The sequence below is a fragment of the Rhea pennata genome, chromosome 17 (assembly GCF_028389875.1).
Source record: "Rhea pennata isolate bPtePen1 chromosome 17, bPtePen1.pri, whole genome shotgun sequence".
NCBI classification, from domain to species: Eukaryota; Metazoa; Chordata; class Aves; order Rheiformes; family Rheidae; genus Rhea; species Rhea pennata.
Genome location: NC_084679.1, coordinates 9,942,694 through 9,966,035, shown reverse-complemented (window position 1 = coordinate 9,966,035; position 23,342 = coordinate 9,942,694). Strand labels below are relative to the sequence as shown.

The 23,342-nt window shown below is 42.6% G+C and overlaps 1 protein-coding gene across 1 annotated transcript in view; it reads right to left on the bottom strand.

The window, feature by feature from the left end:
* Positions 1 to 990: 990 nt before the first annotated feature.
* The window catches only part of PPIL2 (peptidylprolyl isomerase like 2), a 76,231-nt gene continuing 53,879 nt past the window's right edge, over positions 991 to 23,342 (bottom strand). Inside the window, exons 15-20 of the mRNA XM_062590263.1 lie at positions 18,333 to 18,450; positions 15,773 to 15,829; positions 4,755 to 4,827; positions 4,541 to 4,603; positions 3,846 to 3,985; positions 991 to 2,639 (exon numbers count right to left, since the gene is read on the bottom strand). Coding sequence (XP_062446247.1) covers positions 2,546 to 2,639; positions 3,846 to 3,985; positions 4,541 to 4,603; positions 4,755 to 4,827; positions 15,773 to 15,829; positions 18,333 to 18,450 — 545 coding nt within the window. The 3' untranslated portion in view covers positions 991 to 2,545. The remainder of the gene's footprint in view (positions 2,640 to 3,845; positions 3,986 to 4,540; positions 4,604 to 4,754; positions 4,828 to 15,772; positions 15,830 to 18,332; positions 18,451 to 23,342) is intronic.

Genomic DNA, 23,342 nt, shown 5'->3' with positions numbered 1-23,342 from the left:
TTTGCCAATCAGAAGAAAATCAATTTAAAAATTCTCACCATCAAGGCAAAAAGTACAGGTGTAGGAGGAAGCACAGCCTGAGAGCTGAGGCAAAGAGGTGGGACTCGGGAAGGAAACCTCACTGCCCAGTCTGGCCGCCTGAGCGCCGACTGCGCTTGCTGCAGTGCGAGGGCTCCTGGTTCGAGTCCCCGCCAAGCTGCTGACTCGGCACGCGGCCGTGGCCAAACCACTTGACTTCCCGTGCCCAGCTGCAACATCCTGGTGGTGACAGACCAGAGCCAACTCCTCCCAGCCCGCTGTGCTCCTGAGCATCAGTGAACGCAAACGAAGAAAGGTTGGGAAAGTACCAGCAGCCCAGCGAGAAAACATGCTTAAGGTCAAGTGGTGAACAACATCTGAGCAGCTTCACCTCTCCTTCCTCCAGCCCAGAGAACGGGCCAGCAGAGCAAGACCGAGCGGGTTACGGTCAGCCCATCCTCAAAGTCAGGAAATTGTTCTCTCTTTTCTGTCAGACGTTTGTTAGAGTGGAAAGTTGTAACAGAACAGGCAGGGGGTAAGGCCGCCCGGAAGGCCAGGCCTTCGGCCCGCTGCAAGGCACTGGCTGTTCCGGGACCACAGAGCTTGTTGCCAGATAACTGCCCCCTTTCCCCTGCTACCTGAGCTATCTCTGCAGCCTGCTGCTGCCAGTGGAAACCGTCTGTTATCTCAGTCTGCAGCAAGGACTCTTGCTGATACCTCCGTTGCCTTCCTTGAAACCAGAAGCTCCTTTCTTTTATACTAATCTGCATTTTAATCTCTTTTAATAGCACTTTATTCTACTCTTACAGATTTCATTAAACTATGCCTGTGCCAACTTTAGCAATACTGTGAGCTTCACAACTCAAAAGTACGCTGAAGCAGAAATTAGACAGAAGGGATCAATAACAACTTATCAGGAAAGGGCCAGTCCAAGAGAGGCAAGAAGTTTCAGGAAGACACAAGAAACTCAGCTTGAGGAAAGTATCATCATATCCCCTGTTTCAGGAATCAAACATGTGTTCAAACTTATACACTGCAAGATGTTTCAAAACAACAAAAAATCCCTATTATTCTTTCAAATTAGTTTGAACTTCCTATGATTTAACAAAGATGTAATCATATCCGCAAAAATCCCAGAGTTTTTTTATGGGAATCTTAAAAAGTAAGAATGAATCATTTCCTGGTAGGACAATCAATTTTGTAATGCCACGATCTTGGAAACAACTGTTGAACACAAAGGCAAGTGTTCAAAAGAAAATAAAGACATTTAATGCTGTAAAAACCTTCAACATGTTTTTCAGTTTTATAAAAATGGAGACTTCTCTTAAAAAACAAAAGCACTGATATAAATCAGTTATAAATCTGATTACAAAACTATCTCCTCAGCCACACAAACATAGGGAGGGCATTTCTGTCATCTGAATATACCTAAGATGAACTAAAAATGCAATGATCTGGATCTAGCTCCTATGCCTGAATGATGGTAATACGCATGGTATTTCTGGATTAAAACTTCACAGGCTGATGCGTCTCTACCCCACAAGGCCTTTATTAAGCATCCTAACAGTCTGTGGACATTGAAGGTAAATACCCTGCACTCCTCTTGGCTGCATCTCACGTGTTTTCTCTAACGATGGGGGCCCAAAGTCAGGGCAGACTGCAGTACGTGTTCCCAGGCTTTGAGGATGGTTAAAATAAACCCTGCAAAGTAGTTTCTGTTCCTGTTCAGTTCCTCTGGGCTGAAGTTTCTGGAGCCAGCGGGCAGGTTTAACTGATGCGTCCTGGCCCCTCGGGCTGCCACAACAGCTCTGGCAAGGCCAGTGACATGGAGTAACCAGTCACACCAGGTGCTCAGGCAGCTCAGCTGCTTCCCAGGCTGCCAGAGAAAAACAAATGGGGCGACATAGCTCATTTTGGAGTGAGCAAGGAGGCCCCGAGACTAACAGCAGACTGGGGCCATCCCGGAGGCACAAGCAGCCAAAGACAGAATTGGTCCTTGTTAAGGAGGGAAAGAGAGAGGGAACCCGAGGGAGAGGGAGCCCGAGGGAGGGCAGAACGAGCCGGAGGCCTCTCCTCCTCTCTGCAAAGGTGCTTCCCTGACACCTTAATTCATTTGTTCAGCTGGCAGATGGGGCTCATCTGGTAACGATTACCTGAGAAAGGAGCTCATTCACCAGCACAGCCGTCCACGGAAGCGGCACCCGGCGAGGCAGGGCTCAGCCTGCCCTGCTGCCAGCCAGGTGGAGCCGGGCTGCAGCGAAGCCCCCGGAGCAGCGCCGCCGCTCCCCGCTCAGCAAAACAACAACAAAAAGGCCTTCGAAGAAGATGCACTTGGGGGAACGCAGCGCTCTCGAAAACAAAGCCGCATTAACTAGCCTTAACAAAGCAACAGTTTTCTTCTGCAGTGGAAGGGCAGGCCGGTGCCTTCCCTCCCCAGGACAGATTGTCTTTGGGGCTCTCTGGGGACACGCGGGAGGCCCTCTCTTCTTTATCGCTGTGCTGCTCCGGTGCTAGGCTCCTCGCTCTGCTACCAGGAGCTGAAGTCCCCAAAGCCTGTGCTCTTTTTCTCTTTCTTCGCAGCTGTGCTGGTTGAGGGCCCATCATCTTCCACACTGCGCTTCCTAGAGCCCAAAGAAAAACAACGCTCAGGGATTATTTACTATTGAGGGGGAGCAGGGCAGGCAGATTCCCTCCCTCTCCCCGAGCAGCTACCCCAGAGCCCACCCATCACTTACACAGGGAAGAAAAGCGTTAAGCCCTGTGCTGGCACGGGAGCCGCAGGGGTTGTGGATGGGGGCTTTTGGCTTACTCAAAAAGAGGGAGAGCATGTCAAGTCTGTGGGGATGGTTCAGGTTGCAAATGAAATGTTTAACTGACATCACATCAAACTCATATATGGGCTCACTTATTTCTGCATCTACAGACATGCAAATGCATGTACAGGCACACACAAGCTGATTAAGCAGGTGCACAGAGGCGTGCATACATAAATACATGCCTTTCTGCAGCACAGCGAGGAGAGCATTTTTGCAAATACTTTTACAGATGGCTGCTAAAAAATCAAGAACAAATTTATTTTAATTTATCCAGAATCCATGCTAAGCTGCTGCTGAGGCAGATTTCCATCCTATCCTTAGGGAAATGAGCAGTGCTGCCAATCCTGACGAGTGCGCAAAGGGGCTCTGGAAGAGGATGCCCCAGGACGAGCCTCAGCAACCTGCTGGGCACCCCGGAGCTGCGAGCCAGGCATCCTGTGCTCCCACGGCCACCCTGGCAACCTGCTCCCCTTCCTGGCCCTTTCAGTTCTGCAGGTACATTTGTTTGTCTCTGCACAGTGAATGGGACAGGCAGACCGATACGAGTTTAAGGCAACTCCTTTGAGCAGGGGAGAAGCTGCTAGCAGAGACGTTTTTGGAACAGTGGCCTTCAGAAATAGCTACAGAAGTGGAAGAGAGGCCAGAATTAAAGATGATCAGGGAAGTGACAGTACAGTTCCCCCTCAAGGACTTCTGTATCATGAAAATGTATCTACAGTTGTGAAGTCAGCACATCCATGCTGCTAAGGACCAACTAGGTCCCATCCAAATGCTAAAGAAGAAATAAAAGCTCACTTAAGTTTTAACCATGAAAAACAACAGAACTAGAGGGAACTCTTGACTGTTACAACCACATGCAAGCATCTTTGCAAAGAGATGGTGCAAAACAAACATTTGGCCTGTTACAGAGTCCTGGCGAATAGCCCTGAGCAAGTGCACTGGGTAGTGTTAGGATCCAGCAGCAAAGGCAACTGAAGCACTAAGCAAAGATCAGTCGGGCAAGGAACTTACGCTGCAGCCATGTTAATGTATTTTCCAATCCCCTGCCGGTAAGTTTTAGGCATCTCGATCTCTTTCTTTGGTGGGGCTACCTCAGCTTTTGTTTTGGCTGCTTCTTCTTCTAGCTGGACCTTTTCTCTTTCTGCAGCAACCTGTAGGAAGCAAACAGCACAATCTGTTACAAGAGCTAGATCACAGTGAAGAGGCAATGCCTAAAGCATTTTGAAACTTTAAAACACTCTAAAATAGCGAAGAGTGCTGTTGTGATTACAGGGCATGTTTTAGAAGCCAGATCTCCAGGGCAACTACAAATGGGCTGTCTGTAGCTGTTATGAAGAAGTTCATCTCTCCCTCCTCACCTGCAGCTCCCCAGCATGTGCTGTGGGCACTGGGAAGGGAAGTCATGGTTAGTAGGATGGAGCAGGAGCCCTGCGAGATGGCTACATCAAGACAGCAGTGATGGCTCTCGCATACAAAGCCTTGCCAAACGGCAATCACCTGTGTAAGAGGGCTGGCCATGTTTAGCAGGATGTAGGAAGAAAGGCAAAGAGAAACAGGAAGAAAAAGCACGGGAGAAGCAGGGATTCTGCGAGGGACCAATCAGAATAAAAATCAAAGTTACCAAGTTACAGAGTCCTGCAAGGAAGGGCTTTGGGCTATCCAAAATAAATAAATAAATAAATAAATAAATAAATTTCTACCCTCACCTGGGCATCTGCTTCTTCATATGGATCAACAAAAACAGTCGTTGACTGAATTCGTATTTCCTCCTGAGAGCAGGAGAGAAAAGAGCAATTAGGAGCTGTTGTTCAAGTTGCTCCATCCTCTCCAAGCTCTGTTTCAGAGAGCTAGCAGTGGAGTGAAGTGCATCGTGACAAGGGTTAGCTCCTTGCTGCACACCTGCTTTCATTTCTGAATTACCTTGGGACGGTCTGTTTTGGGGTCACTTTCCACGTTCTCCATAGCAGTCAGAGTCTCAAAGCCACCAACCACTCTGAAAAAGATGAAAGACATGATTTCCAGCTGTGACAGTAGGTTCAAAATATTTCTGCACCCTTATAGTCTAGATCTATTTTCTGTCCATTACTCTTTCAGATTATCCAAGCTTTTAAACCATCGTCTTTAGGGGAAGGAGAATCAGCAACCATATTTGGAAGACTTAAGATAACCTAATTCAGTGTGGAAGGTACGGAATTTTTTTTCAAACGAGATTTCAATTTAAACAGAACATGAAAGGGTCAAAAGAGGCAAAGCAAAAACATTTGTCTAAAACCAAATAGCTTTTCTAATGCACGCAAACCAGCAAGATGGAGAAAGAGCAATTGTACACAGCAGTTTGAGCATGAAGACACAAACCCATTTCTAAGTGGATTCACTTGCTAAATTTACAGCCATACATTTGGAGTTCATTTCCTGCCCCCATGAGCTTTGAAAACTAAACTAACAGTCTTGGTCAAGAAAGCAAATGTTTTCATTAACTTCTGATTTTTAACTATTTTTTTTATTCTGCATCAGAAAGAGTGCTATTAGAAGAGAGAAAATCATAACTATGCTACAGCAATATTAGAAAAAATGCTAGGCCTGCCCATAACGACATTAATCATGTGGAAGCACAAGGGCGCATGGGAAGCACGAGGATCCCGCCTGCCAGCTCTCTGAAGGCTTTGGGAAAGCAGCAGAGCACCAAGTCACAGCCAAGAGATATTACTGGGACCCTTCTCATCGCAGGTTTTATTTGGGAGGATGTCAGAACCCTGATTTTTCAAGTCAGATATCCAAATACTTGCTTCAAGCTGTTTAGGTTGAAGAATTCCTGGACTGTTGCTTGTTCATTTTCAAAAATGTGTGAAACAATGGGAAAGTTCCAGAAAAGGATATTTTAAAAGGATAATGGGGTGACCGAGATAATTATAAGTCTGTCATCTTGGCATCCATCCCAGCAAAATAGTGGAATAGCAGAGAGAGGACATGATTAAGAAAGAAAGGAAATAAGTAACGGCAATCAACAAGGTTTTGTGGAAAACAGATTCTGTCAAACAACCTTCTATCTTTGAGACAACAGATGTGGTTAATACGGATAACGGTGTCAGTGGAACAGGCTTCTGGAAGGCAGCTGATATTTTGATTGAGAAACTAGAACAATATGAAGTGAACACAGCACACATTAAATATGAAATTGGCTGACAGATGTCAAAATCTCAATTTTAAATAGGAACCACTGAGTCAGTATGTTTCCAAAGGGGTCCTGCTGGGATCAGATCTTGGTTGCAAGGTTTTTAACACTTTTATCCACGTCATCATCCCCAATTAAGTTTGCAAACAGCTATACTTAGAAGAGCAGTAAATAACGAAGACAGGCCATTGATGCAGAGCAATCCAGATCCCTCAGAAAGGCAGGCTGCAGCTGAACAGCTGCTTTAATATGGCCAAACACATGGCTGCGAATCAGAAGCACAGCCCATGTGCATGGCCGTGGGACAACCAAAGCCAGAGCCGCTCTAACGAAGACTGATCCTGGAGCTGGAGGAGTCCGGGGCTGGGCCGTGAGCTCTGCTGCCTCCCCGTGCAGACCCTGGCTGTCACGGGCCAGGCAGAGCTGCTGGTGTGGATCTGCCGCGCGAGCTCCAAGCAAGGCAGAGCTCTGTCGGACCCTGCCGTGCTCCCCGGGCTGCTGCTGAACACTCAGGGCTTTTAATAGAAAAAGAAAATTCTGCCCTCAAATTTCTAGACAGCTCGATAAACCAACGTTCAGCCTTTGTCCCTGCAAAAGCAGACCACCTCCTCCCGCAGAGCAACCTTTCCCGCACGCTAAGGGACGGGCCTCTCCCGGGTGCTGCACCTCCCCAATGGGGCAGTCGCGGACGGGGGCGGCTCTCCAAAACCAAAGCCCCAGTGGATGCTCGAAGCTTGCAATCCCACAGGCTTCCCTTTCTACTGGCATGTTCGGTCTGGGAAAGCAGGGAATTCAGGACATTTCATCTATATGCTTCTCCATACAAACATGGTAACTTCTGTAGTTTGATGTTTTACTACTGCCATAACATACAACAGCAAACCTGAATTGCTCTGCTATGGGATTTCTTTAACAGCAATTTTCACTCAGAAAAAAACAAGCTATTTATGGATTCTGAAACAGTTTTATAAAAACCACAATTTTTCACATTGAAAAATTGTATTGAGCTCAAATTCTTTCATGCTTTCATGAAATCTGTGCTCAGAGATACTCTACATATATTGTATGGTGATTTTTCTTTAGCAATGAGTATTTTATTACTTAACTCTTGATTTTATAGCGATGAAACGAGCAATAGCTCAACTTTTTCAAAATGAGGTTGTATACCTCAGTCCAAACACACCCCATATTTACTAGTATTTGATGCATTTGTGAGCTTCTGTTGTAAAACCTTGCTCTCCCGGGTGTCTCCCGGGCAGGCAGCTCCATCCAGCCCCAACATGACAGTCCTCCCAGCCAGCAGCCCTCACCACTGCTGGTCTCTCCGCAGACGCGGCACAGAGCAGAAACCTCCCTCCCACCACGCTCTTCCCACCCTTCACGGGCTCCTTCCAAGAGCTGCATCAGCCGTACGAAACAGTGACCACAGCAGCCTGAGAGGCAAGCGGGTCCTTCACGTTTAACACCTCGCACGCTAAGCACAGTGTCACTGTCCCTCATTGCAACTCACCGCAGCACTGCTGGGAAGAAGAGACACTAAACAAGACTGAAAAGAAAGACCTAGTTACAGAAAAAAAAATGATCCAAGTCAGAAAGGAGCTACTGAACACCTGCCCTGCAGGCTCTGTTCTTGCTAACGCTTTGCTGCTGTTGCACTACTACTCCAAACCTCTCCTTTTTAATCTTGAAGGGTCTATCGATATTCTGTAACAGGTCATGACTTCTAAGAGCAATTGAAAAACATTTACGCAAGCTAGAACAGACTCATTTGTTTGCAGCTGGAGGTAGCACACTGGGGGAATTTTTCCAGACAGGGTTTTAAAACCCTGCATGAACTTTTGAAAGTTCATAACAAACACAATTTTAAAATCCTCCTCCAGGCCAATATCAGATTCATTTACAATACTGATGATTAAAACACAACCTAAGATACATTCACTGCATTTTCATTGCCCCTAAAGCAAACTCCTGATTTAATATTGGAAGATTTTCTATCCAACAGCCCCATTCATTATCTTCTCGTATGTTTTCATTTAATTAGGTTCTGATAATCTGAAATAGCCAGATCAGCTACACACTGGAAATCTCAGTCGAGTATTCCCTTAGCCCGTAGCTAGACCTCCCACACTATTAGCCCTAATGCATTTTGGTGATGCTCTCAAATCTTCATTCACGGGGCTAATTAAACATTACTGGGAATACTTTGTCACTTGAACATTTAAAAGGCTGCGATAAACACGGCATTCAGAGGTCATAAGCAAATGACCTACATACAGACTATCTTGACACAACTATAAAGGGTGAGGGGCAAGAAGGCAGAAAGTTGTTATGTTCAAGGTGTTTTGGTGTCTTTTAGCTCTACCATTCTGATGCCATAAAATAATACAAGTAGAAAGTGCCAGCTGAGACTTTTTATGGACCTAGGCTGTTTTAATACCTTCTATCATTTTTGTTGTTGTGGTAAAGTTTGACTTGACATAACAGAATCTGCATCTTGTTGCAAATTAAGATACTAAACCAACTCCACTCGAAACTGAAGGCATGTCCTGAAGAGAGGGAGAAAGTGCTCCAAGGATGCAGGTCCCAGTGCAGGCTCCTGTTCTGGCCAAGCCTTCCTGGCTACAAGGAGCACACTAGCTAAATGTACACCTTGCCTTGGGCCACGGTATCAGTCTGATGTTCCTGCCCTCTTCCCACAGAGAGATGAAGGCTCTTTTATGGCAACAGTTCCCCAAAATCCAGCTTTGGTTGCCTCTAGAAGTTTTCCTTATGTTCATGAATGGTTTCTAGCAAGGATGCGCCTCACTCACTATCTTTGACTACATTTGATGGAACGATGTCCTTCCCATGTCACTGGAGCGATGGGCCTACAGGGCATATCATTCTTTTCTTCTTATTTGCTTGGCTCTAAAAGGGAAAATTGCATTCTGTCATACCCTGCCTTCTCTAACCTTTTGCACAGAGTATTTCTATGCATACTACAGTGTCAGCACAGGGAAGACTCCATATCCGCTTACATCTTTAGACATTGCTGTAATACCAACATATCATAAAAATGAATTTGTATATGACAAATTTGCTCAGACAAGAGAGTTATGACCACAGGAACTGGAAATAATTTACTAGTCATTTTTGTTAGGGTAGTACTTGGAAGCCTTGTCAAGGATCAGGCATAGCTGAGCTAGGTGCTTCTTCAGTAAAAATTAAAATCCATAAAGAACACCACCCAATTGCAAAGGTCACCTATCCAGTAAAAACAGAACCACACATTAATCAGGGCACTCATCAAGATGCAAAAAAATAAATATTCCAACGGAACCCATGAAGGATTTTGCAAACTTTCCTCTGATTTGTTTAAGTGGGGAGACAACACATATGAAGGCTCTGAAAATGTTGTATGTTGTTATTGTCAAATCTCATTATGCTTCATTGCAGTACCAACATCAATATGACAAGATATAACGTGTCTAAGCCAATGCACTGACATCCATTAAAGAAATTACTCCATACAGAATGACACAACAAACATGCTACATTGAGAAGTTTTGATGATTTTTTTTTGCCTGTCCCACAACACACATTATGGGCTTAGAAAGAAAGGCTCTCTCATACATCTGATTAAAAAAAATGGTAGAAGTTATATGTGGAAAAGACTATCAGATAAGTATATCAAAGCATGCAAAAAAAATCTTTAAAAGAGCCACTATTAAATATTACCCTAACTTTTTACAAAAAGAGATAAAATCTGCACTATTAATAAATATGAGTCCCAACATAAGGAACTCTGTATATCATTTTCATTACAACTAAACGTAAATTCCGGAAGTTTGGACCAATATCCCTGACACTGCGTCAGCCTTTCTCAGTCAGCATCAGCTGTGCTAAGTTTGGAGCACAGCAGAAAAGAGGGGGGCGAAGGGCAGAAACAAGTTTAACCTCCTCCACTGTTTCAGGCCTGCACACGAACCACTATTCATTTGAAAGGGGTCATTCACACTTTGTTTTAAATTGACCAAGTAAACTTTGGTGAGGTTTAAGCAGATGTTCAGATGACAACCTGCAATGAAAAGAAAAGTACCTTCAAGACACCACTTGCATTAGAAGAACTGAAACTGCTTTGCTGTTTGCTTCCAATAGATGTTGAACAGAGAAATGATGATCTCAACTATATATTTAGCTCAGCATCCCTGAGACAGCTTGTTGTATTTTTAGTGGAGCTTGATAAATGTTGCATTACACTTAAGCATGGATGATGAGGTAGGTACATCCAGTTTTTTGCGCTAGCATAGTAACAAAAGCATGCACCTACCCTTACTTGTGCAATTCTGTTTTCTTGAAACCTGGACTGAGTATCACTGGAAATCTTTACATCTCAAATTTACAGATGTAATTTAAAATCTTACTTCCTGTTATGGCTCCGTTTTGCAAACTAGTAACCTTGTCTCATAATCACTGCAATAGCTTTGCATAAAGCTTAAGTGGAATATCTGGGGGAGCTCTATTCATTTGCAACATGCCAAGCAAATTTTCACTTCCACATTAGTTAGCGCTACCCCCCCCCCAAAAAAAAATGTGACTTCCTAGAAGTCTCACAGACATTCACACATGGACTTCCTATTTCTCATGCTTTTGTTTAGAAGAACTATAAGAATTAAGCCTTATGCAATGCTGGTGATGGCAGTGGCCCAAGACGATAGAGTTTCCTGGCTAGCAGACAATACAAGAACAATGTCTGGACTTTGTGAAAAAAAATGCTTTAACTGCAAACAGAAACCAGAAGGAAACTTTGTTTTGTAAATGCATTCTGCCCTCAAGCTTATTTTTACAAAAAGAATACATGTATTTATACACCCCCTCAACATATAAACATTCACAAACACATACGTCCACTTAGTACAACATGTTTTCTATGAACACACTGATCTGAAACACAGCAAACATTTCTGATCTGCAACAAGGAAGCAGTCAAAACATCTCTTAAGGGCTTAAACTAGGAGGAGAGATAAGTAATGACAGCACTGAAAAAACAAGAGTAACTTGGAAAAACAGTATTTTGAAACTAGACTCAACAAATGAACTTGGCACATAAGGATTTCTCTGCTTTGGCACAGGGTTCATCGTTAGAGATCATACAACTGTCCTGAGACATGCTACAGCCACCAGCCCAGCTCTGAGAGCGCAGAGATCTACGGCACACCACCGTGATGTGGTCCACGGGGGTGCCTCTTACTTCCCCCTCCGCTCCTCACTTCTGTCCTGCTGCCTGGGGAGCAGACTCTGCAGAGCAAAATTACGTCAGGCTCCCCGAACAGATTCGGCAATAAAATCAGCTCTTCTTTCCCTGTCATACAATTTCTGTTCTTCAGATGTACTAAAGCAAAAGAGCATCAAAAACGTGAGTTTCCCAGCTTAGAAGGCAGTGAGGTTTCACCACTTCAAATCATACAGTGAACGTTACAAATGGAAACAGACGGCATGCATTATTTAACTACACCTAGAGAGCTGAACAGCACATAGCAGTAGTTATAAGTAGCTAATCACTTTAAAGGACAATAGTTGCTTTTATTGCTCTGTTCAACAGTACTGCAACACAGAACCTCGAAGAGAGGCTAAGGCGTATTTAATACAGAATGATGATCATCCTGGGAAACACAACAGCCTCCCACAAAAGCATCTGGCAAGGGAAGGAGGAAGCAAAAGAGAAGCTGAAGCTGACTGCACATCAGCTACAGGCGCATGCCTCCACTTTGACCAAGTCTGAGGTTTCCCAAACCACCCTCTTTGTTATTCTTGGGAACATCAGAAACGAGGAATGAGTGGCAGAAGTTTCCAGGCAGCTAAAGATCTGTGCAAGACAGATGCAAGCAGCCACATACAAAGTGAAAAATCATCTTCCAAACTCTCGTCTCCTGTCTCTGTCACCACGTGCCTTTCTCAGACCTCGGCAAACACATGTGCTGCTCTAATGAACAGAGCAAGCTGCTGCGCCGACCACCTCCAGCTTTGTCACTGCCCCCGCCACTTTGCTTGTCACTCCTTTTCGTGCCTTGCTTTTATCACACTGCATACCTGCAAGGCACCTTCACTCGCGAGCCCAGCAGGCCCTCCTTGTCCTAAATCTCCCCCAAAATTCTCAGAGATCATTTCTGCCTTCCTGGTGATCCAGACACCTCCATCCCTTTCCACAATGATTTTAACATGTAGTTTTTCATGTACCCCTTTAAATTTGGATTGGGTTCCCCAAAAGCATCCAAAGCCATTTCATTTTCCCTTGATTCTCAAGTACGTACAAGCTGTTAGGTGAAAGGGAGGCTGAAACAGGTCACTATTGTAGCTTACTTGTATCTTTATGCAGGCGCTTTTCTACTTACATGTTCAACCTTCTGCGACAGAAATTATCTTTGTTTCCACTTTTAAAGGGCCAAATGTACTATATCTCTGACCCACTGGCGCTATGAGCCACTGGAGTAATATAAAATATAACAAAAACACAGACAGGATGTGCTTGCATCTAAATTTCATAAAGCATGCCAGTGACAGACAATAACGTTAGCCTAAACTGGCCGTTTTGGCTGCACTATCCCTGTAGCTCACGCAGCTCATGCAGCCGTTGAATTCTCAGTCGTTGCACATTAAGGAGGGACCACCTTGGCGCAGCAGCATGGAAGAGCAAGTACCAGTTGGTTTACATTATTTGGGTTTCTACATTAAACCTCTTACCAGGCAGCTAGAAACCAGCAAAAGCCAGTAGTTAGTTTTCAAGGTAATTACAGCATTCTCCGTGTCAGGAGAAATGGTAATTACTAGAAATGGTAATTACTAAGTTAATTGAGGCAGCTCTGCTGGAGCAGGAAAGCCACGCAGCACCTTTGAGGGAAGGCATTCACTTCTCACTCACTGTCTTATTCTTGCTCCCTTTCCATGCCCAAATTATCTCCTTGGGTTTCAGTAACATCCATCAGCATTATTGCCATGGTCGGCAGCACACTCACGACACGACTCTCTTCCCAGCTGCTGTGGTTGTCAAACATACTTAATAGCCAAACGTCCAACTCCTAATAACAACCACCATTCAAAAGCTGGATTTCAAACTAGTGGGGACACGAATAAAATGCAGTTCTTCAGAGAAGGAACTTTTCAATGTCTTATGCCACACAAGACCAAAAAAGGGGGGAAGGAAGGGAGAATTCTTGATCTTTTGCCCTTTTTTTGCGCTTCTCAGAATTACGAAAAGCCTCTGAAAAGTTCTGTAAAGTTTACATTTGACCTGTTTGGTCAAATTCTGCTCTCCAAGACACACGTCAAACACACTAACATGAACCAGAGCTGCACAGAAATAGCTGAGGGTAGAGCAGCGCTCATAGAGAGGATTCAGCTTTTATATTAACTGAAAAAAAAGTAATCCTCAGATCTATGTGAAAGTCACAATAGGCCAGTAATCACCCAGTTAAGACAATTCAATTTAACATTCATGGAAACAAAGAATTCTGATTTCATGGTTTCATTCTATTCTTAACCCGAGATATCATTCCTAGATATGCTTCCCAGATATTATTGTATTATACAGTCTAAGATCAGATACAGACTGCAAATCCTGGAAACACCCAGGATCTAAAATAGCAAAATGAAGCTAGAGTTGCACTAAAGATATGATCTCTTCAGTCGTCTGGCTTTTATGGCCTACAAAAACAAATACAGGTAAAAACAGCTATAGAATTTTCACTGTAGAATACAAATCTTGAGATCTGCATAGATTGGGCCTCTATATTAAATCTATAGGTAAATTTGATTATTCAAATATTCAATTTGTAGATAAATATGGGATGTCTATGATAGGAATGCACCTACTCTGGCATCTTCATTTTTGACATTCTTTGGATTAATCTTTCTACATACAAGAGTGTCCAGGGTAAAATTCACTTGGTCTGTGTTCAGATGAAGATGTTATTTTTCATATAGGGAGCCACATATGGTTTTAAGACAATAAAAAAAGTTAACTAAGAACATTTCCAGTTCTCTGAAAGCAGCAACAATTCTTTATAGCAACCAAACTCAGGTTTCTGTAGTGGCAAGGATACTTCAAGAATAAAGGCTAAAACCGCCACTCAATATATCTTTGCTATACATTTAACCAGAGTAACCTACACCAAGTACTCCTCTCTAACTGCCATTGCACAGTGTGAAACATCATTTGAACTATTTTGCTCATAAGGTGCTTGAAATGTCCTGCACAGTGCCAAGGTTTCTGGGAGCACGTTCCCTGCGCTGCAGGAAGCTCTGCCGCTCTCCACGCTCTTTCTCAGCGAACTAAGGTCGACCTGGGGCACCCCTGGGAAACAGGGCACGGTCAGACTGCAGGATGCTAAGTGAAGCCTGGCTGCTTCCAGAACTGGAGAACTGTCACATTTTCAGCTGAGCAGTCTTAACCCAAATATTAGTTGATGAGATGGCAAGCTCAGGTTAACAGCATTAGCATATTAGATTTAATGGGATTTTTACAAGGAGACTCAAGTTGTAGCTTGAGTGAAATTGCAACAAAGACCAGTCCTAAGATACCGGTAATTTAACTCCTGCAAGAATATACTCGCTCTCAGCTTTCAGTATTAGAATGTGTTTTATTTATCTGCTTTCACCAAATGACAAAGGAACTTTAAATTTTGCTAGGACAGAGTTGAGGAAGGAAAGTATAATTCAAAGGGAGTAATTACTGCAGAATCAGTATCAGAGCTAATTGCACTACTACAGTCTACAATGAAGCCAACTCCTGCCTCAAGAACTTGCAGGCAGAACAGATGGATTAAATATATCACTTTCATTGTACAGCTCTATTGTGTCACACCTAATCAAAGCAAACAGCACATGCGTTTATTTTCCATTGTTGCTTTGCAAATGGATAAAATTAGGGAAAAAAAAATCATTTAAAAACTATTGTAAAATCTTTGGGAAGCACAAACGAAGCAGGCTAGTAAAACTCCCTGGCCTATCACCACATCAAGGCATATGTTAGAACAGCTATGCACCACTTAGTAAATACTATAATCAGGACTTGTATCTGAAGCAGGAGAAATGAAGAGCAAACAGGTACATCCTTCTCTCTGTAATATAAAGATTTTGTAATATATTCTGTAATATATATATCAGGGCCTGAGTGGAAAAGGCTTTTGGGAGTACTACAGCAGTTGCTATAAAGGATGATTTGAAGTTCCCTCACTATCCTGGCATTGCCGACTTTTTTGTGTGTGTATGTGGATATACATATACATACACACACCTACATATCAATGCTGAATGTCAGGGATAAAGAATGAAAAAGGCCAAAAGACCTTATCTATGCAAAAGCTCTACGCCCTGCCCCACAACGAAGACAAACCAGTCGATTGACTCACTGGTTGACAGTTCCTAAAAGGATGAAAGCAGCATTGAAGAGGTAATCTTGTGCATCTCAGCAATTAGTGTGCACAAATATTAAGATGATTGGTTACCAAATGCTGATTACTTTGTTCCTGACTCCCCAGAGCGCCACATACAGAAGGGAAACTCTTAATAATAAGGCAGTTTACAGAGGTGGGAGGTAAAGAGACAAAAAGTAGAGCCTGACGACTGGCACCGGTGAGAGGTTGGTCATGCACTCCCAATCAAATGAACTGGTTGTGAGCTAGGATTTTGTTCCAGTTCAATTGCAGAAGTCACCAGATACTTCTCCAGGCTTTATACCCACCAGGGAGCATGTCTGCTACACTGTGGTTTGATATCACCCCTCACTTACCTTCCAAACACTGTATGCTTCTTGTCCAGATATGCGCAGGAGCGGAAGGTGATAAAGCTGGAAGGAAGAGAGACATAACATTTAGCATGTTATCTGCTCAAGGCTCAGCTGCGGCTGGCTAGGCTGAGAAACAGAGCAGCCCCTGCAAGGAAACAGGGTCTTCTCCCCTCCCAGCAGCTCTCAGCAATCTCTTGTTTTGTGGATTTCATCTTGGATTTCTGGAGTTTGGACTTCTCATATTTATACCTTACTAACATCCTTTAATAGTACTGCAAATAGTATCCCTGCTCACTGCAGGGCAGTAAGACCTGGCTCCTGCTTGTGAAGTACATCTCATGTACGTGATTGAGAATTTGTATCCAGCAAATATAGTTATACAACTCAATAACCACCTGCCAGTATGAACTTCATTTTTCAGGATATTTACTTTCTGCATTTTGTTTCCATTAAATTGGCCTTCCCACAATCCTTTTTTCTCTGCATCCAGCAAATTTGAGCTTAAGTAACAAAAATGATAGATGAAAATTTAAAAGTCTTAGAGGCAGAAAAAAAACTGAGAAACTTAAGACTTTTAATATATTCTAGTTTTATTTTTAAACCTACACACGAGAACTAAAATACCAAATCCAAAACAACCCTCACTACTAGAACTCTTCTCTAAAGCTTAACATTTCTTTGGAAGTCTTGGACTGCAAGAGACAGAGGTTTCCATCACTGTGGTTTGCAGACCACGATGGTCTGTGTTGGCTGGATGGGCAGTGCTGGCTCTCCTCCCTGTCTCCATCTGTTACGCTACATTACAGACAGCTAAAAATATATAAACATTCCAGAAGCACTTTTCCATATAAGCAAGTGCCTCGGGAAGATATATGATTGCAAATAGCAGGGGCTGCAATCTGCCAGATAATCTATTAAGACATAGTTTGCCCTAGGAAAAGCTTTGAGACAGTGTGGAGAATACAAACTCCTACATAGGGCATACACTGTATCTTAGTCTTGTGCACATGCGCAGTGCACCAGTTTATTCCCAGATATCCAGTACTTAGATTATCCGGTGATCAATTAGCAATATTGTAATAAAAAAAAAAAGAGAGAGAGAGAGAGAAAGAGAGAGTCAGAACAATCAAAATAAAATAAGGTCAATGGAATTAACCTAATTCCTGCTGATCCTGGGGGAGAAGTCTTGAGCATCCCTCCAGCTCTGGTTAGTGCCACCTGCACGTACTTGCATTGCATTAACTTTACACAATGAACCCACCTTGTTCTGCATTGCAGGGACTATCACTTACCCAGAGACTTCTTCACCCAGCTCGTAAGGTCACAACAGTCAGAGTTTTTAAATATCGCTAAGGAAATTTTATTAATACAGGTAGCTGGAGTTTCTCAAGGATTTCACATATAAAGGAATTTCACATTCATTTAAAAATTCTCTCAGGAGGTAGGTGATCACATTTGGAATGGCAGATGATGCAACTGAATACAGCACATCACTTCTGAACAGTCTCTGTAACTTCTGCTTCCTGGATCCTTTTTCTGAAGCCTCTACTCTCCCCTAACTTAGCACTGAGTACTTGCAATAAAATTCCAGTCTAAAATAAGCTCCACAACAATTCAGTCCTGCACACTGCCCTACATGTGTTTAGCCTTAAGCACGTGAGTAAGTCTATTAAAGACCATTAGACTAGCACTTGTGTTTAATTAAAGTTAATCACACCATTGCATAATTTCCAAGCTATAATAAACCTCAGCACCTTGGAAGACCAACCCAGAATCTCCTCCCTTGCTCCCCAGTCCCAACATCCAGCACTGTGTGCTACCCACCCAGACCCTCCTCAAGGCTACCAATAAAGGCAAACTTTTTTGTACTTCAGTAATTAGAGAGCAACCAATAAATGGTTCCAGTGACACAGAACACTTCAAAAAGACTGCAGACAAATGTCCGCATTAACATTACACAAAGTAGATGATTACTACTAAAATATTTTAAAATTTCATTTGCTGTTCTTTCTGCTTCTTCATTTTTTCTCATTTGAGTCCTTATTCTGCTTTTGTACACAGAAAAATAAATAATTTTCAATCCCACATTCTGCACTGTCACTTAGATTCTACACTTTGAATACTCTAGAATTGTTCTTATTTATTTAAAAATGGGCAACTAAAAGAAGTAACATCGGTAGAGAATATACGTTCTATTTCATCAAGGTCTTCAAAAATTTCACTATATGGCTAAATTTAAACAGAGTGGATAGGTATAATAATTTCAGAAGAATAACAGTAGGAAGACATTGTGAAAAAGAAAACACTACAAATTACAAAACCAGAAAAGATAAGTTAATGATGATATGATAAAACACAGGTCTTCTTGACATACTTCATGGTGCTCTTACAGTGGGAAAGAGCAGCTGCAGCTATGCAGATTTCAATATGCAGCACTTGACAGAACGTTTCACTTGACTGAACTTTAAAGAGTAGCTCATAAAATGTCATTTTTTTTCTTAATAGTATAAGACACAGTGTCTAGAGGGAAACGATAAAACACAGAAAGCAAGTGACTACTTACAATTGTGACTTGTTTGTATTAGGTCCTGAATTGGCCATACTGAGAACACCACGTCCTGTATGGGACAAGTTGGGTTTAAATTCATCTTTAAAAGGTTTTCCCCAGTAAGACTCTCCACCTTGAAAGAAAAAAAGATAGAATAAATGTTTGTTTTCATTAGTTTCCTACTACATTTTATAACAGACACTGCTATTAAACTCAAAGTTTCTGGGGCTCCTGACTGCTATGTCTAACATATCCTCACCCCATTTCTATTGCTAAGCTAATAGGTGAGCATGCTCTTGAAATCAATGTTTGCAACTGGCAATACAATTCTGTGTCTCCACACTGCTAGTGAGTGCAGCAGATGGGACTTGTTAATAGCATTACATGCTGTGCGCTGGAAAACTGTCAAGGATTTAATTTTTTTATTGCTGGTCCATTGTACTTTTTTTCTTTCTGAGAGATAGACATATTAAATCTTTAAAGGTGGTTTCCTGACAAAAGAAAGAGCAAAAAATTACCAGTTTAATTACACTCTGGATATAGTATTGCTTCCAGAAATAAAATACTAGGGAGATGAAACTTGTTCACAGAATTAGCTAAGCACATGAACTATAAGCTCAGATGCTTAACTCTTAGCTAAACAACTATGAATGAGAATATCCATTCCTCCAAATTAAAAGCCAAAAATCAGATATTTTGGACAAGAAGCTTGGATGATGTACACAGACAAATGCCCAAAAGGCTGATAAAACTTTGCATCAGCCTCAGACCTGGCCTTCCAAGATTGATTTCTTTTCTATAGCTAAGGCTAGAAAGAGGGTCAGTGAGACCTCTCTTCCTGGCTGTCATTTTTACATTATTTATGACAGATTTGACATTTTCGTTTTCACTTTCCTCCAGGATCATTCTTAATAAGAAAAAAAAGAATGCTAAGATGAGTCATAGTTTTACAGTCAACTCCATAATCTTGTTTGACAATCCATGAAGAATATTTAAACTTAGGATAGCATTAAAAATAAAACAAACAAAACTACCCAAACAGGCAACAAGACTGGTCCAGCTGCAGAACCAGCTTAGGAATTGTCCAGAGTAGCTATATTGCTCGCAAAGCAGGAGGTCAGTAAAGCATCTGCAGTGCTCAACAGCTACTTGCATACATAATACAGAAAAGCAATTTGATGATATGGCTGTACAGGCAAGAAGCAAATGAAACAGAAATAAAACAGGCTCGTATAAGAACTTATGTGGAAAATCACAAGTGTGTATCAGATGAGAAAAGGGTTTTAGATGATCCCATGAAAATGAAGAATCACAGGTAGACAGCTGCAAATGCCAGTAGAACTCAATAAGCAAGAAATTTTAGAAGAAACTAACCCACTTAAAAATCAAATTAATCATGTTCAAAAGACTTATTGATGAGTGGAACGTTGCCTGCTCTTCAGTTTGATGAAAAGCAGCAAAAGGGAACAAACCCTACAGGGATTTTCTGTAATCTGGAGTAGAGATGGAGTAATTACATCAGCAATCTTTGGCTACTGAATACTTTAAGATCAAATAAATTACGTCAGCTTTATTCTGTATGACAGCCTCTTCCAATGCTATATTCTGGGTGAAAGGGGCATGGTATAGCCACAGTTAACTCTGCTATGCCAAAGATGGATCCAAAAAACAGCTCTTCTAGACAAATCCAAAGAGTTCAACCTATTAGAAAATGTCTTGGCAGAAGATAATAATTTTCTTTGCTAATGAATCTCCTTGCACGTTCCTATTTGCTAAAAGGGGTTTCCTGCGTAGCGCCTGCTTTGCTGCAGAAAAGCAGTCCTCTCGCAGGCCGACAACCACGTCATGCTGTTTTGAGCCACTGTGATCTGGCCTAGCCTGGCAGCAATGAGGACTGCCTGCCTCCAGCACCACGACGCTCCCGTGCCGCCCCTGCTTCTCTCTGCCGACAGAGAGCGGCCCTGCAGCGCTGGACTCTACTGCAGCTGGATCTGTGGGCACCCAGGTAATAAACTTCATTCCAATTTCCCTAAGAAAAATAGATAATTTCACTTCAAAGGAGCTCTTTGAAGGAACTTCTAATTATTTGTAAGGCAGATGCATTTGCTATGAATCCTAAACCAGAGGAGTAATTGCTGTCTAGATGTTTTCAGATACTATGCACACAAAAACACATCCAACTGAGACGCTGCACAGCCACAAGCGGCCAAATCCTTGAGCCTGTTACACCCTTCATATGCTCTCAGTATATATTGGAATTACAGCACTGTCAAGCTGCTGTAAGAGGGTGAAATCAACCCCAAAACCTCAGCTGGTCAGAAAAACAATCCAAGGGAAAGCAAAAAATTGTGAAAGACAGAGAGAGACCCTTCTCCTGGCACAAGCAACCAGACTCAAGAGCTCACGGACAGGAGCAATGAGCTATGGTCTTCAGGTTTTGGAATACTTGTTTTCTTGTAATTTTGTTTCAGATCATACACTGAGGGTCAGAATTAATCTGATATGTATAACAGCTCACTTCGGTCCATTCCAGCTCTCTGGAAATAAGAACAATTATTTTAGTAGATAGTTAGAGCATTAGATCTGGGCGCTCGCTCCCTCTGTCTGCCATACAGCTGTTTCCAAGGCTAATTCTGTCTGCCCAAGTGCTGCAGGCAAGAACAGAGCGTGGTCGGCACAGCGTTCGCCGCAAAGGCCAGACGTCCTCGAAAGGACAGAGCCGCCGGGCCGGGGAGGCCTGGCAGCGCTGCCTGGCAAGGGGACACAGTGAGACCACAGCAAAGGAATGATTCGGGGTTTTGTTATTTTTGTCGTTTTAAAGGGCGGGGGGGGAGAAGAAAGTATTCTCCCTAAATTAAAAATAGCAGGAACGGACTGTTTGACAAACTCCTGCTAACCTCTGGAATCGTTCCAACCTTCAAGTATCTGCCTGAAGCAGGACCAGACGCAGCAAGCTAAAAGATGGCAAGTTAAATGTATGTATTTTTTTTTAATTACTGAAACCCAGAATGACTCTCTCTGAAGATTAAGCACAGATCCCCTGTTAGTACACTGGCGTGACAGCGCAACGCCTAGTGCTTGGGCAGTGGGGAAGTTCAGATTTCCACATTTCGCTCTCTCTACTAGAGTCCAGTATAAACTTGGGAAATTAACTTGCACACCCCAAACCTACTGATGGCAATTACGAGGCACTCTGGAGGATTGAGCAAGTTTTACTGCATTTATGCTCAAACCTGATGGGAGGTGTGCATGTGCCATCAACCTTGATTTCCGCATGCAGAATGGAGGCATACAGACAAGGGAGGAGAAAGAGGAGGAGGAATAGCTGCACTGTTTACTTTAGCTCTCTAATTTTACACTCTCTGTATATCACACAAAGAAAGGAAGCTCCTCATAGTCCCTAAATTTTCCTCTGGAAGAGCACACGTCACGACTCGCTGTATATGGAGCCAAGATGATGCAAAAACCTCACCCCCAAGCCGACTTACCCAGCCTGCAAGCAAAGCTCATGGAAAACAAGAGCGGACTCCAGGTCTTAAGTTCACGGCTGGCACTGCTGCCTGTCACTTCACCTTCCTCTCAATTTACTCCCAGATAAGGTTATCTTCTGTCACAGTGGAACCTAATGGACTTGCAATGTTTTTGAGATCCTTTTTAGAAAAAGTACTGTAAAAAAAAAAAAAAAAAAAAAAAAAAAAAAAAAAAATCCTGGGGGATATCCTGTGCCAAAGTGGCACAATCAAAGGCACAGCCCCTTGGCAGCAGGCAGGGCTCCACGTGGGTACTACCACTTGGCTGGACTGGTGCTGGGAGTGCAAAAGGGAGCTCACATTCTTATAACCCTGCACACACAGACCTCTCATTTGCACAAAGCTGAAAACATATTTTGGATCGGTTACTGCAATAACCTGGCCTTCTAAAAGCCTCCTAGACCTGGACAGATTTCTTTGCAAAATTCCACAAAATAAAAATCACTTACCTACCTAGATACCTAAAATTCAAAGTTGAAGGCAGCTGAGAGCCACTTCCTCACATTTTCCATAAAAGCACAATGAAAAAGATTCTCTTATATGAGGAGACATTTACCTAATTCTAACCAAGAATTAGAGGTGAAATCAAACAGACCACACATCACACAAATATTAAAATTGCATTTATCATTTCTGTGCAGGATAGCCATATATATCTAGACTGTAGGTGAAGCATGATTAGTTACTCAGTCTCATATCTGCATCTTGTGCTGATAGCAAAAAGGTAGATAGATCTAAATTGACATCTAGAGCAATCATATGCTAGCAACTACAATGAAAAAAAGCTACATTTTCAGATTGTCTTGCAAACTAAAACAGCTTATTCTCTGGTAGTCTAAATTTTTTTCTAAAACTATTATTTTTTCAGAAAGTATTTTTTTTGTTTAAATCTCAGACAGTTTAACGATTTTTTTTCCAAGGAGCTGAGAGATGCACCTCAGGCTTCAGAAATGTAATATTCCAAAACCCAGGTGTGGGCTGGGAATCATCACTCATGACAGTTGTGAATTTAAAAAAATCCTTCCTTTTTTTGGCATAAAAATTGCTAAGGCAGTGGTAAGGAAGTAGGAGGGCTCTGATTCATAAAAATGACGGCTTACTTTCTGCAATTTTCTTCTTGTCAGTTGGAACAACGAAGTGCATAATAACATCTGACACTTCTACAGAGCTTTCCAAGTCAAATTCTTGAATCACTTTGCAAATATGAAAGCCTTAGCTCAGCCGGTGAAGAGACGTAAGTACTTCTCTCCTTTCAGATAAGAGGATAGAGCACTTTAACCCAATGATTAAAGAACATTAATTTTGTACATGTCACCCCGCACAGCAGAGGCTGGGTTTTCAGCGGGGCGGCAGTTTAAAAGGAGTACACCACTAGATGAAAAGGCCTTGCCCTTCTCCCTCTGCTAAGCTCCAGCCAACACAAGAACAGCGGCCCTGAAACTGGGGACATTTTAGGCACCTTTCTTGCTACAGAAACACATTGCAGAACCAACCA